This window comes from Furipterus horrens, unplaced genomic scaffold (genome assembly GCF_987537825.1).
Source record: "Furipterus horrens unplaced genomic scaffold, mFurHor1.1.pri manual_scaffold_3, whole genome shotgun sequence".
Classification (NCBI taxonomy): domain Eukaryota; kingdom Metazoa; phylum Chordata; class Mammalia; order Chiroptera; family Furipteridae; genus Furipterus; species Furipterus horrens.
This window is the reverse complement of record NW_028327173.1, coordinates 156522731-156542388: the sequence shown is the minus strand read 5'-3', so window position 1 is coordinate 156542388 and position 19658 is coordinate 156522731. Positions and strand designations below refer to the sequence as shown.

At 43.6% G+C, this 19658-nt stretch overlaps 1 protein-coding gene across 2 annotated transcripts in view; it reads right to left on the bottom strand.

Annotated features, from left to right (window-relative positions):
- Positions 1-19220, bottom strand: part of TMOD2 (tropomodulin 2) — a 48506-nt gene extending 29286 nt beyond the window's left edge. The window contains exons 1-3 of one of the 2 annotated variants that reach the window (XM_090271999.1): positions 19125-19220; positions 5392-5592; positions 3072-3228 (exon numbers count right to left, since the gene is read on the bottom strand). In XM_090271999.1, the coding sequence (XP_090128125.1) occupies positions 3072-3228; positions 5392-5517 (283 nt within the window). In that variant the 5' untranslated portion in view covers positions 5518-5592; positions 19125-19220. The remainder of the gene's footprint in view (positions 1-3071; positions 3229-5391; positions 5593-19124) is intronic. The other variant, XM_090272000.1, reaches the window with a different exon arrangement.
- Positions 19221-19658: the final 438 nt, after the last annotated feature.

The following is a 19658-nucleotide window of genomic DNA, read 5'->3' as shown; positions in this document are numbered from 1 at the left end:
TAGAATTCCCTAAAGACTCAGCCCTCCAATTCTTCTCCTCTTTGTCACCTTGGGTAGAACAGACAGCTGGCTCCAGCTTCAGCCAAATGGGGCCCAAGTTCCTTCCAGGTCTCTTTGGCTAGTCTGGCCTTCCCTACCCTCATGGGAGAGGAAAGGATCAAACTCAAAGCTGGTACCTCTCCCTCATGAAAACTCTCCAGGACGCACGCATGGTTAAAGGGGCTGCATATTTCCTGATGTTTCACCAGGTCTTCAAATTGTTGGATAAGGAAACAGAGGTCAGGTGGAACTGGGCACCCCAAGAGGCCCCTCTTCTGTGGTCAGGCTAGGGTATCCTGGCCATAGGTCTCCACCTTTGACCATCATATAAGCTGCCATATTTCCAAGAAGGAAAGAAAACACACTGGGAAACAAAATAGGGGAATGGCCAGAGGATAGAAAAGGGAAAAAAAAAAAATCATAGTCTCTGTAGCCTGAAACATTTTATGTCTTGGCTCAGATGATCTTGGGTCCAGAGTCAAAATAGTATTTCTAAGTTCCTAACTCCTGGTACTATTTAAGATTACTCTAAACACAAGTTGCACAGGCAGCCCACAGCTCTCACTCAGTATTCAGGACAACTGCTGCTGCACATCCGTTCTCTGGGGTCCGACCGAACAACAAGTTCTCAGTGAATAAAGTTGCAGTGGAGATTAACTATAGCTGGGAACTGAGGGCCTGGGGCCCAGGGCATTCAGAGCCGAGGTTGTGAAGCCCCTCTCCCGCGACCCTCATGATAGCCTCCCACTGCTTCTAGAGCATCCGCAGGTGCCTCCTGGGGCCCTGCAGACTCCTCAGCCCGAGCCCTCTGCTCTGTTTGGAAAACTTGTTCTCTGCTCATTGTGCTCAGTTGTGTTGCTTTTCCTAAGCTATGTATAGCTGTACACCCCTTTGTATCCCCATTTATTACTCAGACTGCTCCTGTGACCCATCTGTTGATTAACCTGGATCGAGAGAGCATTTACCATAGCTGGTCCTCAGACCTCTACTCCAAGAATGGAAGACAACAACTTTCCTCTTATTATTCTGTCACTACCCTAATATTAGATATTAAGTGGCATTTTATTGGAATTTTGACATTATAATTTATTTTTTCTTTTGCAATTAAATTAGCCCCATAGCAACTACACTGCCACAGGAAGAGCTCCATATTTCTGCAGTAATCCTTGCTTATTTGCCCAGTTTGTCACTGTTCAACTTTATTTTCTTAATAAAGTGACATTATCAATGGTGTGTGATCCATCAAATACACATGGTTCAGAGGGAGCCCAGATGCTATGTATGAGGAGGCAGCATTGCTGTGACTCATGCTGGCGGGGGAGCTGTGTTCCCACCCCCACGGCCGTGATGCAGAGGCTCGGAGATGGCACTCATTCGAATCCATGTTTATCGAGCGCCTCCCCCTCCCCTGCGTCAGTTTCTGTGCCAGGATGTGAGAGAGACACAGCCTCACTGCGGGGATCTCAATCTAATGTGGAAAACACACAAAACCCAAAACGAATAAAAGGGGAAACACTGTCACAGTGCCATGAAAGTAATATATGAGTCTCAAGGCAGAAAGAAGGGGTCTGTTTGAGACAGATCAGGGAAAGCTAGAGGTCATGTTTATGATGAGACTTAGAATGTGAAAAATGGGGATGTAGGTCAGAGGGAAGAGTCCACAAGAGGACCCAAGATGGTAAAACAACTTGGCAGGTTTGGGGAACTGAATGAAGATACTGGGGCTGAGGAATGTGAGGGAAGGTACTCAAGAGGTGGGCAGGGCGAACTCTCCCAGGACTGTGAGGCCCACAGTAAGGATTTTGAGCTTTATGCAGGAAAGTGACATGATCCAATTTGTGTTTTAAAAACACTGTGGTTGCCATGAGGTTATCAGTGATTTCATTAATACCTGTGGGCCCAAGTCTATAGTTGAAAAATCTGGACAGGTGACTGGTATTCACTTCTTCCTTCAAAGGGGCTCAGGGTAGAGAGCTAAGGAGGAAGGTTCTCCTATCTTGATTCTGAGCTCACTCCTGGCACGGAGAGAGCTCCGAACTTCTCCTCAGAGCCTTCCCAGGTCAGGGTGTTTCTCACTGTGGTCACAGCCCCTGGCACTCGGCTCTGCACAGAGGAGGTAAGTGCAGGATGAATGAATGATGAACTGCACTGAACTCCAATGGCAGCATCTAGAGGAACAGAGCCAATGCCTAGACACGAGTTGACTTCTGCAGCAGGTAAAGCACCGGGCTAAGATAAACCACTCAGGCTTATGGGATCCTCTTTCAGGAACAATGCTACTTCAGACTTCCAAAACTTGTTCTTTGAAAGTTAAGTTTTTTTTGTTTTTGTTTTTAACAGAACTAATTTGAGTACCATCACATTCTGCTTAGAATGTGATGGTACTCATTGCTTATTCATTTAATTAGACTCCATAATTCTTTTTATTTAGTTAATAAAGTTTATTTGGGGGAGCAGTTTTAAAATTTTATATTATCATTATTATTTTTTAATCCTCACCCTAACATATGTTTTTTGATTTGAGAGAGAGCAAGAGAGAGACTGATGTGGAAGAGAAACATGGATCAGTTGCCTCCCATATGCACTCAGACTGGGGATCGAACCTGCAACCTTTTGGTGTATGAAATGATGCTCCAACCAACTAAGCCACGTGGCCAGGGCTGGGAGCAGTTTTTAGGTTCAGAGAGGAGAGTACTGAGAGTTCCCATATACTCCCTGGCCCCACACTGACAACCTCCTTTTCCATCAATATCCCACAGCAGAGTGGTCCATTTGTTGCAATCAATGAACCTACCCTGACATCATTATCATTCCAAGCTTACAGTTTACATTAGAGTGTACTCTTGGTAGTGTACATTCTATGGGTCTGAACAAATGTCTACATTGACATGTATCCATCAGCCTTCATTCTTTTTAATACTGATCCAGTTTATGGGCTTGTTTCCCATTCCCAGGTCAGTTCCCTCACTGATCTCTCATGACAATACATTACGAGTACCTTTGCCCCAAGATGTGCCGCCTGTGATCCTTACCTTTCTTTTCTCCAGTGAAGGGCACAAAGTCTTCCCTGTCTTTCTGTTCCAAAGCCTCCTTCTCCAGATACATGAGGAGATGCTCACGGTCAAACGGGCCAGTGGCTGCTTTCTGGGTCTGGTCTTTCTGTCGGAATCCAGCTGGTAGCATGGCACTCTGGTAAGACAGAGGTGTGAGCAAGAACGGAGGTGTCTGCCCAAATGATACTTTGTTACCACCCTGCCCCCCTGCTGTATATGGGGGAAGTATGGAGGATACCGGTACAGAGGTGCGGCAATGTGGATGTGAGCTGAGGGTGGGGTTCTCTGGCATATCTGATGCCCCACTTGTTCTCATATCCTGTGCTGAGATGAGGGCTCCCCACAAATGCGGGCAAAACACAGAAGACTGAAGCAGCCTCTGGGTCTTCTGCAGCTGCCTTCTAAGATGTGATGGCAAAAGGCCAGCCACTCTTCACAGCTTCACAGATACCACTTAGGTTTGGCCAGAACTGCACCCAAGGCAGGCATATGGAGATTCTACAAAAGAGCCAATATGGCTACACTCTTATTTCTAACCCCTCTCCTAGGGAAACATCCAAGCACTTAAGTGATGATGGTAGATGTTGATAACTGCTTGATTAAGCTTAGAGATCCCTTCCTTAAGTGGAAAACATACAAACAGCCCTTGCCAGTGTGATTCAGTTGGTTAGAGCATCATCCTGTGAACCATAAGGTCACAGGTTCAATCCCTAGCCAGGGCACATGCCTAAGCTGCAGGCTTGGTCCCTGGTGAGGGGACATACAAGAGGCAACCAATTGATGTTTCTCTCTCACATAAGTGTCTCTCTCCCTCGCTCTCCATCCCTTCTCTTCGGTCTAAGATCAATAAGCACGTCCTTGGGTGAGGACTTAAAAATAAATAAATAAATAAATAAATAAATAAATAAATAAATAAATAAAACGAATAGAATAATTATATTGTTAAAAGTAAATACCTGGGCATAAGAGAATACCATAGAAATAATTTTTAGTACCATTTTTATTTACAGTAAAATCATTACTTTGGGTGCCTCTGATTCTAAGTTAAAGATAATACTAGCAGGGCTGAAGAAAGTGCTTGCTAAACAAACACTACAATAAATTATTGGGTTGGCCAAAAAGTCCATTACATTTTTTCCATATGATAGCTCTAGTAGTGCTTAGTTTTCTTTAACTTCATTTGAAAAAATTTTGTTAGATTGTGTTGTGACAGCTGTCATACAAGCATGCACTTAAAAAAAACCTTATCAAAACTGATGAATTTTTGTGCAGCCATTTTAATACTGAAGATGGAAGAAGATATGCAACATTTTCAGCGTAGTATGCTTTATTGTTTCAAAAAAGATAAAAACACAACTGAAATGGAAAAAAAGATTATGCAGTATATGGAGAAGGTGCTCTGACTGATCGAACATGTCAAAAGTGGTTTGCGAAGTTTCTTGGTGCTGATATTTTAGCCAAATAATTCTTTGCTGTGAGGCTGTCTTATGCATTGAAAGATGTTTAGCAGCACCCCTGGCCTCTACCCACTAGAAGACAATAGTGGGAGATAGCTGACATACTCAAAATATCCAAATCAATAAAGTTATTGGTGAAAATGAAAAACGTGTCTTTCATTTTATGGAAAAAACTAAACAAACTTTTTAGCCAATCCAATACTTAGCTTTTTAAAAGCTCATAAAAATATTAGAAGCTCCACCTAAATGTACTTGATATTATGGTTATGGTTTTTCTAATCTACCTATTGTTGTTGGATCACTAAAGATTTCAAGTTATTTACACATTTTAAAGAAATGAGATAGAAAAAAGATCTGCCATTGGGGTTAAAGATCTGGTTTAAATAAAATCCCTCATATTTACTAGTATAGAATCTTAGGTAAGTTACTTCTCCTAGTTTGTCCCCTTGTTTATGAAATGGCGATAGTACAATTTACCTAAGGGGCTCTTGTGCCCAGCAGAATGTGTGACTCATAGAAGAAATTTGGTAAGATCTGCTCCTTTTCTCTCTTTCCTTTATTTCCCCCCAAGTCAGACTAGTCTTTTGTCGACCAATGGAATCGGTTTTTCCCTATTTACATTAAACCGTTTTTTGAGAAATACATTTGCCATGTCCTGTTAAAGATGTGGTTACTGAGGTTCTCCATAAATTTGTAAAAAATAAGTGACTCAGAACCAATCAGGGAAGAACACAGAATTTGCATGTGAAGCAAAGGGATTTCTACGCTTTGTTTAAGGACCATACCATGTCATTTATTTCAGACTATCACTAGCCACGCTGTTTCAGTTCCAGGTCACTAACCTCGGGATCTAGGTCATCAAGAACATTTTCCAAGTGTTTCAGTTCCTCTTCTGAGAGTTTGCCAAGAAGCTCATCTTCATCAATGTTCTTATATTTCTCCAACTCTTTTTGAAAAGGGAGTGCCATGGTTTCTTATATGCCTTTCTCATGCGCCATGAACATTTAAACGGGCCAGCTTCCTGAGACTTCAGAATACTCCTACTAAGAAAGAAACACCGTTACCTCTTTTCTGTAAAACAGGACTTATTAACAGTAGACAGGCCAGTGGGAGTCTCTCTATTGGATGATTAATTCAACAAAAAATGTAATATTACCTTCATTTGCAAGCTGACCACTTACAAAGTGTTCTCGTATATGTTATTTTACTTACTAGATCTTTACAGCAATCTGGAAAGAAATCCTGGACAGACATCAATAACCCATTTTCCAGATAAAGATTCTGAGATGAAGGGTAGCTAAGTACCTTGCTTGAGGCTTCAGAACTGGGATGTGCCAGGCCTTCTGATTCCCGGGTAGTGAGTGCTTTTCCACCATACTACTCTGCCTCTTCCAGCTTTCCACAGAAAACAGGGAGGAACAATGCACTAATTGTAAGGCAGCTGTGAGAAGCACACTTGTGTCTTTTCAGAGACAGTGATGTGAAGAATACAAAATGGGGTTCATTCAGGAAAGAGGGTTTGGAACGTCCATGTGAGAAAGCATTGTCCAGTAACTCCTCTGCCATTCAACTAAGCTAAGATTCTAAAATCCTGGCTGCGGGGTCGTCCTCTCCTCTTTTCTTCTTTCCTCCTCTCCCATTCTCTTTTTAGTCTCATTTCCTTTTTGTTTCCTGGGCCATCCTGCTTAATTCTTTACATCCGTAGTCCATTCTCCTTTCAATACCCTTTTTCTATACCACTCACCCCTAAACTTCCACTCACAATGAAATTTTCACCCAATTCCTTCATTTTTTGCAGAGGATTTTACAGGTATTCCCTAGAAAGATAATACTGCATTCAGGAAATAACAATGTGCTCAACTGATTCTGTTTCTCCTTAGGAGATATTAGTATCAGTCAGATCTTTCAAGGCAATTGATATTTGCTGTATACCCACTAACTCCCAGGCAGAGTTCTAGAAAATAAGAATGCAAAGATGGACAAGGAGATCACAGCTCAGTGAGACACACAAGCTGGATAATACCACTTGGTAAGTGTTATAACATAAATTATGTATAAAGTAGGTTTAAAACACACGAGGAAATGATTATTGGATAAGGGGGTCTAGGGTTTGAGGCGACACTATGAAAAAGAGGTTGAGTTTGAGATTTAAAGGAAGAGGTCATAAGGTAGCCATGAGTGGGGAAAGGTGATTGTGTGGAAGAAGAAACAGCATAAACAGAGGCACAAAGGTAAGAGAGTACATGATGTGGTGGTGAATGCTTGGCGTTTCTAGAGGGGAGAGGAAAGAACCAAAGACAAGAAAGACATCTGTGAAGGGCCTTCACTACATGCCTTGTCAGGGAACCTGGGCTATATTCTGTTGGGAGATAAGGAGCCACTACAAATTTTTAAAATAGAGAAATGATCTGAAAAGCTCTTTTTTTAATAAGGTAATTCAAACAAAAAGGATGAAAGATGGGTGGCAGGAAAAGACTGTTGTTCATTTCTCCTCATTAATTCAACTGCTCACCATATTCAAGTTTGTGGTTTTCTATTTATGTGTCATTTCCTTATACAACGCAACTCTCCTTTTCATCAGCCCACCTTCTTTTAGTTTCAATTGCTATATTCCAGTAAAAACAAAAGAAAACCCAACCCTCTAAAGTCAGAGAAACCAACTGGATCTTTTTTTCTTTTTTCTTTTTATTTTTGGTTTTTCAATTACAGTTTTCCCCTTTTCCTCCAATTTCTCTCCCCCACCCAACCCACCCCCTCTCCCGCAATCATATCCCTCCCCGTTGTCCATGTCCATGAGTCATTTATACAGGTTCTTTGACTAAATCCTTCCCTTACTTATCCCCCTTCTCTTTCTCTCCCCTCCCCCCTATTGACAGCTATTCTGCTCTTTGTTCTATTTAGTTCCTTTGTTTGTGTTGTTCTTTAGTTTCCTGTATTAGGTGATATCATATGGTATTTTTCTTTCTTTGCCTGGCTTATTTCACTAAGCATAATTCTCCCTAGTTCCATCCATGTTGTTGCAAATGGCAGGAGTTCCTTCTTTCTTTCTGCTACATAGTATTCCATTGTGTAAATGTACCACAGTTTTTTGATCCACTCATCTACAGATGGGCACTTAGGTTGTTTCCAGCACTTAGCTATTGTAAACAGGGCTGCTATGAACACAGGGGTGCATAAGTTCTTTTGAATTGGTGCTTCAAGATTCTTCAGGTATCCAACTGGATCTTATATACTTTGTTCTGGTCCAGCTACCGCCAATTCACTGTAACTCTGGTCAAGGATCCTGTCAGTCTTTCAGGCTCTTAGCCATCAAACGAATGAATTGGTTGAACTACGCTACCTAAGGGATTTTAAGATGCAGTTTCCCACAGTGAACAACCTGAAATTGAGATGTGTCTTATAACTGATGGTCCTACAATAACCACTGATGCAGCAGCAGTCAAGATGTACCTGTCACTGCCTAAATATGCATAAATATCAAAAGCACCAGCTTCAAAACTAGCAAAACAGGTGTCAGGGATTTGGAAAAAAATCTCAGGGACTATTTTAAAATCTAGGGAGTGGGAGAGGTGACAACTCAGGTGTACTTAGAAACACTTCCAAAGGAAGGTCCAGATTAAGCCAGCTCCCTATAATTACAGAATTGTTTAAGAGCCAGTATCAATGACTTTTATAAAATTACCATTCTTGATGGCATAGAGGAGGTACTGTGCCAAAAAAAGCCAGTCCTGGCTGATGTGGTTCAGTGGATTGAGCACTAGCCTGTGAACCAAAGGGTCACTGTTTCAATTCCCAGTCAGGGCACATGCCTGAGTTGCAGGCCAGGTCCCCAGCTGGTGGCGTGTGAGAGGCAACCACACACTGATGTTTCTCTCCGTCTCCTTCTCCCTCCCTTTCCCTCTCTCTAAAAATAAATAAATAAAATCTTAAAAACGTCAGACACTGATGACTATGAATCAAAAAGTAATTCAAAAAGTTGGAATCTAAACATAAAGAAGTTTAAGAATATCAAACAATTCATTTCACTTGCATTTTTCCTTTTTATGTATGCATAGGAATGTTATTTTAAAAATATATGTATATTTATAGCAGCTTTATTTGTAATAGCCAAAAACTGTAAACAACCTGAATAATCATTAGTAGGTAGATGGGTAAACAAATTGTGGTATGTCCACATAATGGAAACTACTCAGAAATAAAAACAAATGAGCTCTTGATATACACGATGACATGGATGAACCTAAAAATAATTATACTGAATGAAAGAAGTCAGACCAAAAAGAATGTACATGGTGTAATTCCACTGATCTAAAATTCTAGAAAATGTAAACTGATCTTTTGACAGAAAGTAAATCAGTAGCTGTATAGGGATCAAAGAGAGGTAGGGAGAGACAGAGGGAGGGATTACAAAGGAGCATGAAGAAACTTGGGGGTTGTGCATATATGTTCATTACCTTGATTGCGGTCACAGCTTCACAGGTGCATGCATAGGTCAAAACTTATCAAAATGTATATACTTTAAATATGTGCAGTTTGTTATATGTCAATTAAAAGACATCAAACATCTGTGTGTAATTCTGAAACAGCTCTTTCAATAAAGTAAAAATTATATATGTAAGAAAGCATGTATCATATTTTAATTTTTTCTTAGTAGTACATAAAATATGTGTTTATAATCAATAGTATCTCAGAGTTGGTAAGATTCTATTTGGATTTCTCTTCCAGGATTCTACCACTATATCCGACTCCTCACCTTCCCCTGAAACAGATTTGCTCTCTTGATTTTCTAAGATCATACCATTAATCCACCAGTCAGTCACTTCCAAAGCTCAGATTCCTCCCTTTCATTCCAGGTCCAGTTGGTTAGCACCTCTTGTAGAATCTTACTGCACAGTACTTTCCACATCATCCCTTCCTGTCACTCTGGTTTTAGACTTTTGTTCCTCTGGGCCTGAACTACTCTAATTGCATCCTGAAAGGTTTCTGTTCTTCCCTCTAAGCCACCCAGATCACTATGGTAAGATCATCTTTCTTAACACGGCTAACAAGCCACTACGCTGGTGAAGGGCTTCCAATGGCTCCCTACTGTCTACAGAATAAAATTCAGAGAGTCCAGCAACCAAAGCTACCGTAATGTGGGCTTTGATCTGCACTTCCTATTTTCTTTTTTCGTTCCTTTCGTAGGCAGCCCTCCAATCTAGTCAAAATGGTTTATTCGCTCTATGTGGTAGGCAGAATAATGCCCCCCTAAAGATGTCCACATGCAATCTCCAGAACCTGGGAATGTACTTCACCTGGCAAAGGGACCAGTGTAATTAAGTCAAAGATTTTTAAATAGGGAAGTTATCCTGGATTATCTGGGTGGGTCGAATTAATCACAGGGGCTCTTAAAAGAGAAAAAAGGGAAAAAGAAGAGTCAGAGAAAGATGTGACCACAGAAGCAGAGGTTAAGAGTGATGCAATTGCTCTGAAGATGGAGGGATGGGCTGAGAGCCAAGAAATGTGTGTGGGCTCAAGAAGCTGGAAAAGGCAAGGTGGATTCTACCCTAGAGGCTTCTAAAGGGAATGCATTGATTTTAGCCCAGTGAAATCTGCTTTGGACTTCTAACTCCCAAAACTGTAAGATAATAAATTTGTATTGTTTTGAGCCACCAAATCTGTGACAGCGGCAGTAGGAAATGAATATATTCTCTTATCCACATACTTCCATTTTCCCACGTAATTGTTCCGGATATCTTGTTTGCCTCTTCACATCCACTCCCCACCCTGCTCTGTGCCCCAGGAAGATGATGAGTTTACACTGCATCAGTGGGCTCCCTTGCTCTACGGCTTCTGTTCCGCCAATAGGAGGCCCTAGCAGGAAACTGGAGAGCAGGGGGAAAGGAGAGGGAGGTGGATCCAGCAGCTGCATCTCCTATCAGGCAGCCTTCTCTACACAGCTGCACCTTCCTTGTTGACTTCAGTCCTTGGGGGTGCTGAAGGGTCTCTCTGTGGCTAGGGACAGATTTCTGCCTTAGTGCATTCCTTAGACCCTCCCTACATCTTTGTAAATAGCCTCTTTATTAAAACTCCTTCCAATTATTCAGTTTGTGTGTGTCCTCTGTTTCTTATTGGGACCTTGGCTGATATAGTAATATTACTTGGAATTCCCTTCTTTTTTCTAATGGATAAGCCAGGTGCTCTGCTTTTGAGACCTGGCTCAGATTCCAGCTCCGTGATGACCACAGACTGTGGGAGCTGACTGAGACCTTAAAGATCATCCAGTTCAGCAACAAAGATGGTTTTTCTCCTACTTCTCTCTCTGTCTTGATCTGTTTTGACAGTTCCTCTTCCCCTGCCTTAAATATTGGCAGGCTGCATGGTTCTGTCTTAGAACTTTTCTCACACTACACATTTTCCCTGGGGGAATTCATCTCCTCCAAACTTTTAATTTTTATCCGTACCCCAAAGATCCCCAAATCTGTATCTTTGTTCTGGACTAGATTTATATATTTCCATTTGCTGAACCAACATCTCTACTTGGCTGCCTCAGGCTCCTCGGGTGTCAGAAGTACTCTCATCACCTCTCCTTCCAAACGGCTTCTCCTCCTCTAAAATTAAGCTGGCCCAGAAACTAGGGGACCAGTATCTCTCTCTGTCAAATTTTTATTTATTTACTTTAGAGGGGCAGGGAGAGAAACATCAATATGTTGTTCCACTTATTTATGTATTCATTAGTTGCTTCTTATATGTGCCCTGACTGGGGATCGAACCCGCAACCTTGGTGTATCAGGATGTCGCTTTAACCAACCTGGCCAGGGCTCAGGGAGCAATTCTTGACACCTTCTCTTCCTGTCTCCTCTTTAGCCATCAGTCGCCAAATCCTATCTTTACCTAAATCTGTTAAGAATCCACCTACTTCACTCTGCTGCACCACTCCACCCCTCACCCCTTCAATCCATTCGCCACACAAATGACCAAAGTGACCTTTTTAAACAACTCTGTTCTAGTTACTTAAAATTCTCCAGCGGCTTCCCATTGCCTTGAGGACAGTTCATATTCACTGTCTGGCCTCTGTCATCCTCACCAGCCTCATCCTGCGCTGCATTCCCCCCACCCCCATCTCCTCCTGGCTCCAGCCTCCTGGACCCCTTCCAATTCCTGGATCATGCCTTATGTTGTTCCCTCTGCTCATAGCACTCTTACTGACCCTCCTCCTTCGTTGCACTGCTGTCCTACTCATCTTCCAGCCTCAACGTAAGCTCCAAGTCCGCAGAGAGGCCTCCTTAGGAATCCCAGACAAAGTCTGACTCACTCCCCCTCCCCATGGCACACCCCTTGATCAGAGCTTTCCTTGACTTTATTGCAATTGCGTATTTTATCTTTGTCTTCCTTGCTAATCTCTGTGAAGGTGAGGACTGTAGCAATCTTATTCACTGTTATAATCCTGGCTCTCAGCATAGGTCTTCAACTAGAGTAGGAATCCAACAAATATTATGCAACAAATGTCAGATGAAGGAAATGAGCTCAGAGAAGTGAAATGACCCACTGGTCCAGAGCTCATCCTACTATATCCACTGCCTCTGCTCTCTGTCATGGAATTATCTGAGGCTACTTAAGCCCATAAAAGTTGCTCTGCCCCCTCAATTTGAATGGCCTATGTTAACAATTTGCTGTTCATCCCTTGCTCTCCCATTATCTTTTCATGTATGTTACATATATGGTCACCCCTGGCTGGTTTGGCTCAGTGGATTGAGCGTCAGCCTGCGAGCTAAGTGTCGCTGGTTCGATCTTCCAGTCAGGGCACATCAGAGAAGGAAAACTCTGACTCCAAAAAACCTCCGCTGCCTTGCAGCATACCTCTTCAGGGGAAAGGCTAGGGGAGTAAACCCCGACAGAAAATCTGGAGCCAGAGTCCCTAAGGCGGTTTGACGTTGTAGTCAACACCGGCAACTCCTGCGGCGCACCTGAAGCCAAGCTGTATTGACTCCGTCTTTCCCTTGGACCCTTCAGCTGCGAAGAGAGGGGGGGGTCTGCTGCATGGGCAACAGCAGACCCTCCATATCACCCTGCCCAGGCTCTGTAGCTTCAGCTTCACTGGAGAGGACACTCCAGTGTCATCGCAAGATGTCGATTCAACACGGGAGGAGACAGATACCGTGTCACTCCCGAGTCGGACTGCACAACCATTCTCGGCGGTGCAGATAGACTCTTAAGAAGCTACACCATCGTCTCTCGAGACGGATGGCTGCCGCCGCCGACGACGACATATATGGTTCTCTCTCCAACTACACCACAAACTCTCAGAGGACAGGGACAATGTGGAAATTCTTTATATTCCTCCTCTAGCTCAGGTTTGTATACTCATTCAACAAGTATCTATTGAAAGCCCATGTTTTCCAAACACTACTGGGGCAATCAAAATAAACAAAACAGAAGATATCCTGTGCTTCAACTGAGCTCATGGTTCAGCAGTAAGAGAGGCATTAACTAAGTAGTTACAATAACATGTTAATACTATGTAATTACCTGGTTAAACAAATTGCATGTGTTGTGTCAATGTACAAGGGGAATCTCAAAGCCAGAGGAGAAAATAATAAAAGGTGCATCCTCCTGGAGTACAACTTTGAGTCGAAGATTTGGGGAGAAGCTAGTTATTATTTTGTTCGTAACAAATACAGATACACTATGGAGAAGAATGCAGCATTCATGTAGCTTTTAAAATCAAGTCACAGATTTCTGGCTCATGGCTGGCCTGCTTTAGCCCCGCCCAGGCCCAGAAGGGTTTACATTTGTCCTCTTCTCCTGTTAGTGATGCCACAGTGGAAAGTTTGCAAAGCACAGCCTCACCTCCGGAAGAGTGTCTGTCCCATGGCAAGCGCTCAACAGGCAACAGGATACTAATGTGCACACTGGAATATAGCGAGGCCAAGTAAGGCTTCAGGAGTCCAGGTGGGCACACACACCCAGCCAGTCAGAAACGTGGAAAGCCAGAGTAGGGACCTGAGCTGAAGGAAGGATGACTTAGGCCCTCAAAGAACTCTTTATATTACCCAAAGCTATAAGCCCTGAGAAGGAAATCAAGGAGTGTGGCTTTCTTTGCTTCTCTTTCCATTACCTTCTTTGTGCAACTGTGGTATGAAAAAGGAAAAGCAGATACAACACGAAGCGCCCAGACTTTGGCCCTGCCTATACACAAGGACTTAAAACCAAAGCTGAAACAAGCAGCCCTATCAAAACCTGAGAGTAAGTTTTACAAAAGAGTAAACAAAAACTTGTAAAAACCTAGTGAAGTTTTTTAAATGGACAAAACAGCCTACCAACTGCTTCAGAGTATATACCTATTAAGGAAAGATACCACAGAGAGGAGCGAGCACACTGGGAGGGGAGAGGAGAGGGGTTGGATTGGAAAAGGGGGACTCCGGCTTCAGCTGTACCGGTGATAATTCAGTCCCAACTGGGGGTAGTCAGTGAGTGAGAAGTTGTTATTCTTTATCACATATCTTCAATATTTCATAATAATTTTTACAAGAGCCAACTTGTATTAGAGCAAAATCTACATTTTCTAAAACAAATAAAGAATAAAATCAGCATAGCAACATATCCTCCAATAAAACTTGATCTTCTATATTTAATTCCTTTCTACCTGTGGGTAAATACAAAGATGTGTTCACAACACATAGCCTGGATTTTGGAATCTGGTTATTTGAAGATGGTATAGTCAAATCTTTTTTTAAACAACCAAATGGCTTTTGTCATATTATAGAAAATTCTTGCAGAAGATAAAGGACAGAGAATAGGTTAGAATAAGGAGGACTTTCAGGCAAAAAAAAAAAAAAGTGACAAGGCAATTGGAGGGAACAAGCCAAAGGGAGTGAGGAACAGATCTTACCAGAATGAAGAGTCTGTATCTGAGACTATTTGTTCTTAACTTGCCAATCTTACAACGCAAAAGTTGGCATAGCGCAAACTGCGTTTGAAAAGAGTGTCCTTTAAAACTATGTGCCCACTAGTGACCCTCCAGGTTCAGAACACAGAAGATGAAAAGTATGAACCCTGAAGTCAACCAGCCCTGAGTCTAATGGTTCCAGATCCATGAGTGGGTGACCACCTCTCCAAGCCTCTTTCCTTCCTCTGTAAAACGGGCAAAAAAACAGCACTGATCTCAGAAGGTGGTGGTGATGCTAAATGTGATAATGTGCATACTGGGTTCAGTGCCTAGCACATGCAAACCCTCAGTCAAAGCCATTTCTTGTTTGTCCTTGGTCTGGGGATAATCTCCTATTTGGGGTATTTGTTCCCCCTGTTATCTCTGTCATGATCTGTTCAATATAGAGAAGCAGCATCCTGTAAGAGCCATGAGTCAGTGTTGCCAGGTGTAGCAAGCCACCATACATATGCTGTCTAAAGTATGAGACTGGTTTCCAGCTGGGCAAGAAGTAGCCAAGAAACTTCCTGGCTGGGGCAGAAGCTCCTTAGAATGGAAGTCTTACTCTCTGCCTAGACTGACCCCTGGTTTCTAATTCTCTTGTCAGGTTCTACTTCCTGTTGCTGCCTTTTCCCTTTGGCCGTATTCTGTTTTCCCAGGAATCTCTGTTTCTGTCTACCTCCTCGCCTTCCACTGGGGTATGTGTCTTTTTAGTTTTTAACTGCCTATTGGTGGTAGTGATCTCTTCTCACCTTGCCTTTAAGAAGTTATGAGCTTTTCACTTCCTGACTGGCACTATGGGTTGCCTACTTTTTATCTTTTGACTCATGTACCCTCCTGGCTTCTGCCTGCTTATGTAGTTTTTGACCCTTCTATCTTGCCTCTTTTTCTGGCATCTGTATCCCAGATTTTGACCAATGCTTTGTTATAACTTAGAGGTATTGTGACTCACAAATGCTTACCAAGGTGATACATAAAATATTTAGTAACTGGTATGGAATGGGCACTGCCCAGACAGAATGTCTGTCAGCAATACGCAACAGAGATGGTTGTCCTTGCATATACTGGCTGAACTGCAGCCCAGCTCACTAGACCCTAGACCTCTCCAACCACTCTGATGAGCGGCCTCCTGTTTTTTGCCTTAGGGCTGGTGCCTCAGATTTGCTTCTTACTCCTTATGTTCAGGTTTGGCACGGCTAGCCTTGTACTCTGCTCCATGGACCCGTGTTATCCACAGTCCTAGAGCTTACCTTCTCATTCCCTCTCTATTCAGCTGTCACTAGAGGAATCCAGAATACTGGCAACATACATAAAAGAGATGGGGTAGTCTTTTTTTTTTTTAATTATTTATTTATTTGTTGTTTTGTTTATTTATTTAGTTTTAGAGAGAGGAGGAAGTTTGAGAAAGAGAGGGAGAGAAACATCACTGTGTGGTTGCCTCTCACTTGCGCCCCCAACTGGGGACCTGACGTGCAACCTAGTCATGTGCCCTGACTGGGAATCCAACCAGCGACCCTTGGTTCGCAGGCCGACACTCAATCCACTGAGCAACAGCAGCCAGGGGCTAGATGGGGTAGTCTTGATGTCAAAATAGGAGAACAACACATAAAAGCAGTATTATATATATATATATATATATATATATATATATATATATATATATATATAAATACATATATATTTCAGATATAGCAAAAATATCCTTATGGCAAAAGGTTCTATATAACATTATTAAGAGTTATTTCTGTTTTCTTGGTCTGGAAATAGGAAGTCTCTTTTACACATGGCTGCAATCCGCCGTTTTGAACCACTTATACTCTATAAGGAAACATTTGGTTGTATGTGATTTACAAATGAAGGAAATGAGAGGAAACCCTATATCTTCTGTTCTGTCAAAAAGCTGGACCCTGTTCTTTTTCCAACACTTCCCTAACTCAAAATAAAAAGAACCACCACCTGGAACTTCCTTCTGCATTTACACAGACCTTGAATACAGAGAGGAAAGGGACAGTGCTTTCAAGATGGTTCTTGGGTGGGGCTAGAATTTCCAAGGTTTAGGAATTATTAGTACTTCGAGGTTAGCATGAGGAGATGGGTGTCCTAAGAAAGTGATTCATAGTTGCCAAAATGAACCAAAAAAGGGAACTTTCCCTGACCCAGCTGTGAGTTCCCCACAGATTCACTGCAGTTGTTTGTCACCAACCACCCAGTCCTCTACATTGCTTTCTCTTTGTTTACTTATTTATTTTATTGCTATCTCCCAATTTTTTAACTTAAAAAATTTCAATCTACAAAAAAGTAAAAGAATACAATAAGCACCCGTATACCAGTCTTTGATTCACCAAATGTCATCACTTTGCTATATTTCTGCACTTGCTCCCCTACTCCTATACTTATTTCCTGAACCAGCTGAAAGTTGCAGATGTCATGACACTTTGCCTCCAATACCCACATCGCAAAAGAATAAGGACAGCGCCCTACATAACCACAGTACCACTACTGCACCTAAGAAAATTAAAAGTAATTCCATAATATTAGTCTAACATTCAATTCATATTCAACTTTCCCCAATGGTGTCCACATCACCTTTTATAGCTATTTTTTTCTGACCTAGGTTAAAAGTTCACACACCCCAATTGGTTGTTACATCACTTGAGTATTTTAATCTACAATACTTCCCCCTCCTCCAGTCTTCCTGGCAGGAACACACCATAGGTGAAGTTCTGACTTTCTTCTTGCATCCCAGCAGGACACTCATTCTAGGTACTGGTAAGCCTGACCACTAGGCTAAAGCAATACACAACTTGCTCATCTCTTCACTGTAAGGACACATTTCCTAGATAATCTATGGTGAGATACTTTGAAATAATGTGAAAACCCTGTTCTACACCACCCTTACACTCAAATTTTAAAAAATATTTTATTTATTTATTTTTAGAGTGAAGGAAAGAGGGAGAAAAAACGAGAGAGACACTGATATGAGAAAGGAAACATCAACCGGTTGCTTCTCCTGTGTGCTGGAGCGGGAACCTGCAACCCAAGCATGGTGCCCTGACTGGGAATTGAACTGGGAACCTGGACAATGCCCATCCAACTAAGCCACACTGGTCAGGGCTCACTCAAAGTGTTGTTACTGTGGCTGAGTCCCTGTCTGAATCTGTTATGTTAGGGTTTGCATTGCACTGGTTTTCTGGTTCTCTCATTCCTTCTACTGTTTAGTATTTATTATTCAAATAAACCCATTAGTACCCAGTCATCTCTTCCCTCAGTGTATACGCTCTCTGGTTACCTCTTGCTGGGGCTTCCTCCCCAGAGCCATATTGCCCACATCTGGCCACTGCCCCCAGCCCTGGGGGGCCATTTGCTTCTCCCTTTACCTGCTGATCTCATCACTCCACCCTCAGCAAATCAAACACAACGCATTGCCTACAAATTTACAGTAATCTACAAAAATTAAAAGTGGCAGTGCATATTTATTTGGTTAGACTAAAGAGAGTAGATAAAGGAAATCACGTTTATTGTTTTTTAAATTAGATTTACTAAGCCCGGAAAAATCTTTCCTCCTCACCAGGGTAAAGCCACTTGCTCTGTCACCATCGGGTTCGTCATGATGGCGTTGAACAGAGCACTCTCATGCCTTCAGTTCCCTGATTCGAGAATTTGGGGAGAGCAGAGGTTTAGAAATCATTTACCCAAACGTTCCCTTTTACATGGAAGAGGCTCAGAGAGGTGAAGGGACTTGCTCAAAGTCCCTCAGCTTCTTAATCGTAGAGCTAGGACAGGAACCCGTCTTAAAAACACCTGCTCCGATGTTCTTTTCATCCTTTTTCCAAGTGTCTTGTGATTCGGATGTTTAACGGGCAAAATGAAACCGTAGCATTTCACTGCTAACTTGCATTTGGCCTGTTTCACCCTGAATCCCACCCTGAATACTTTAAGTAAAAATTCCCATTAGAAGACTTGTTAATATTATTATGATGGCATTACAAAAATCAAGCTTCATTTCTGCAAGTCAACAGGGTAAATAAATTTAGGAAGATTCAAGGGAACACTCGCTACCGTTTCTTGAACCAGGAAAAATATAAGGGTCTTGAGGACCTCCATCAGGCCGCTCTCTGGATGCTGCTTGCTTCGGAGGCTGAAACGCCCTGCGGCTGACAGCTCCCGGGATCTTAGAAAAAGACGCCAGCCGGAGTCCACCCTTCCCCATCCTTCCCCGTCGCCCGCTTTGACGATGCAGTGAGAGTCATTAGTTACGTTCCAGGAGCTTGTCAAATGTTCACGGGAGAGGAGAAAGTGGGGAACAAAGCCCAGTGTGGAAAAACCCAACCCCGCAGCCCGGCGAGGACAGGAGACCGCGCCCTCCCCGCAGCGGCCCGGAGGGCTGCAGAAGCAGCGGAGCCGCAGTGCAGGGCGTGGAACCCTCACCCCGCAGGCGCCTCCCGCCCGCGCATCCCCACGCAGCGCTCTGCTCTGCGCAGCCCCGTGCAGCCCGCCGGGCGGAGGAGGCACGAGGTGGCCCCGCTTTCCGCGCCCTGCCAGCCGAGCGCCGACGCCGCGGAGCATCCTCCAGCCACAGAGAGGGAGCGGCTGCCCCCGCGCTGCGAACCGGGGCTGCAGACAGCGCCTGGCCCCGGCCATCCTCCACCCAGCTCTCGGCGCGCTCACCCGTCCGTGCGCCCATCCCGTAGCCGGCGGTGCGAGCCGTCAGTCCGTCAGCCCCAAGGTAGCGGGGCCACGAGCAGGGGCGGCGCCGTAGCCTGGCGAGCGCGGCAATCAACAGGCGGCTCCCGGACGGCGGGCGGGCGCGGCACCCAGGCGCGCGGCGGCAGCGGAGCAGGCTGGGAAGCGTAGTTCCGGCGGCGCGCCGCGGCCGCGCGCAAGCGGGACCCCATACCCGGTCCCCCGGCGCCCGGGGCCCCCTACTCGGGTCCAGCCCTGCAAGGGTCTTCTCCCAGAATCTGCGTCCTGACCCTGTCAGCCCTCTGCAGGCTAGGCGATCCTCAGCCTTGGGAAAAAGCTGTGCAGGCTCTTTTCAGAAGCTAGGGGCTACAGATTGAGTGAGTGGCAAGGACTCTTCATTCTTGTGGGGAGCTGTTGGATGAGTGAAACAGCTTAACGTGGGAGGCCTGTCAAGACCCAGTTCAGCTAGAAATCAGGCTCACATGCAGTCTAGGCTTGCCCTAGGTTTTACTGGATTTA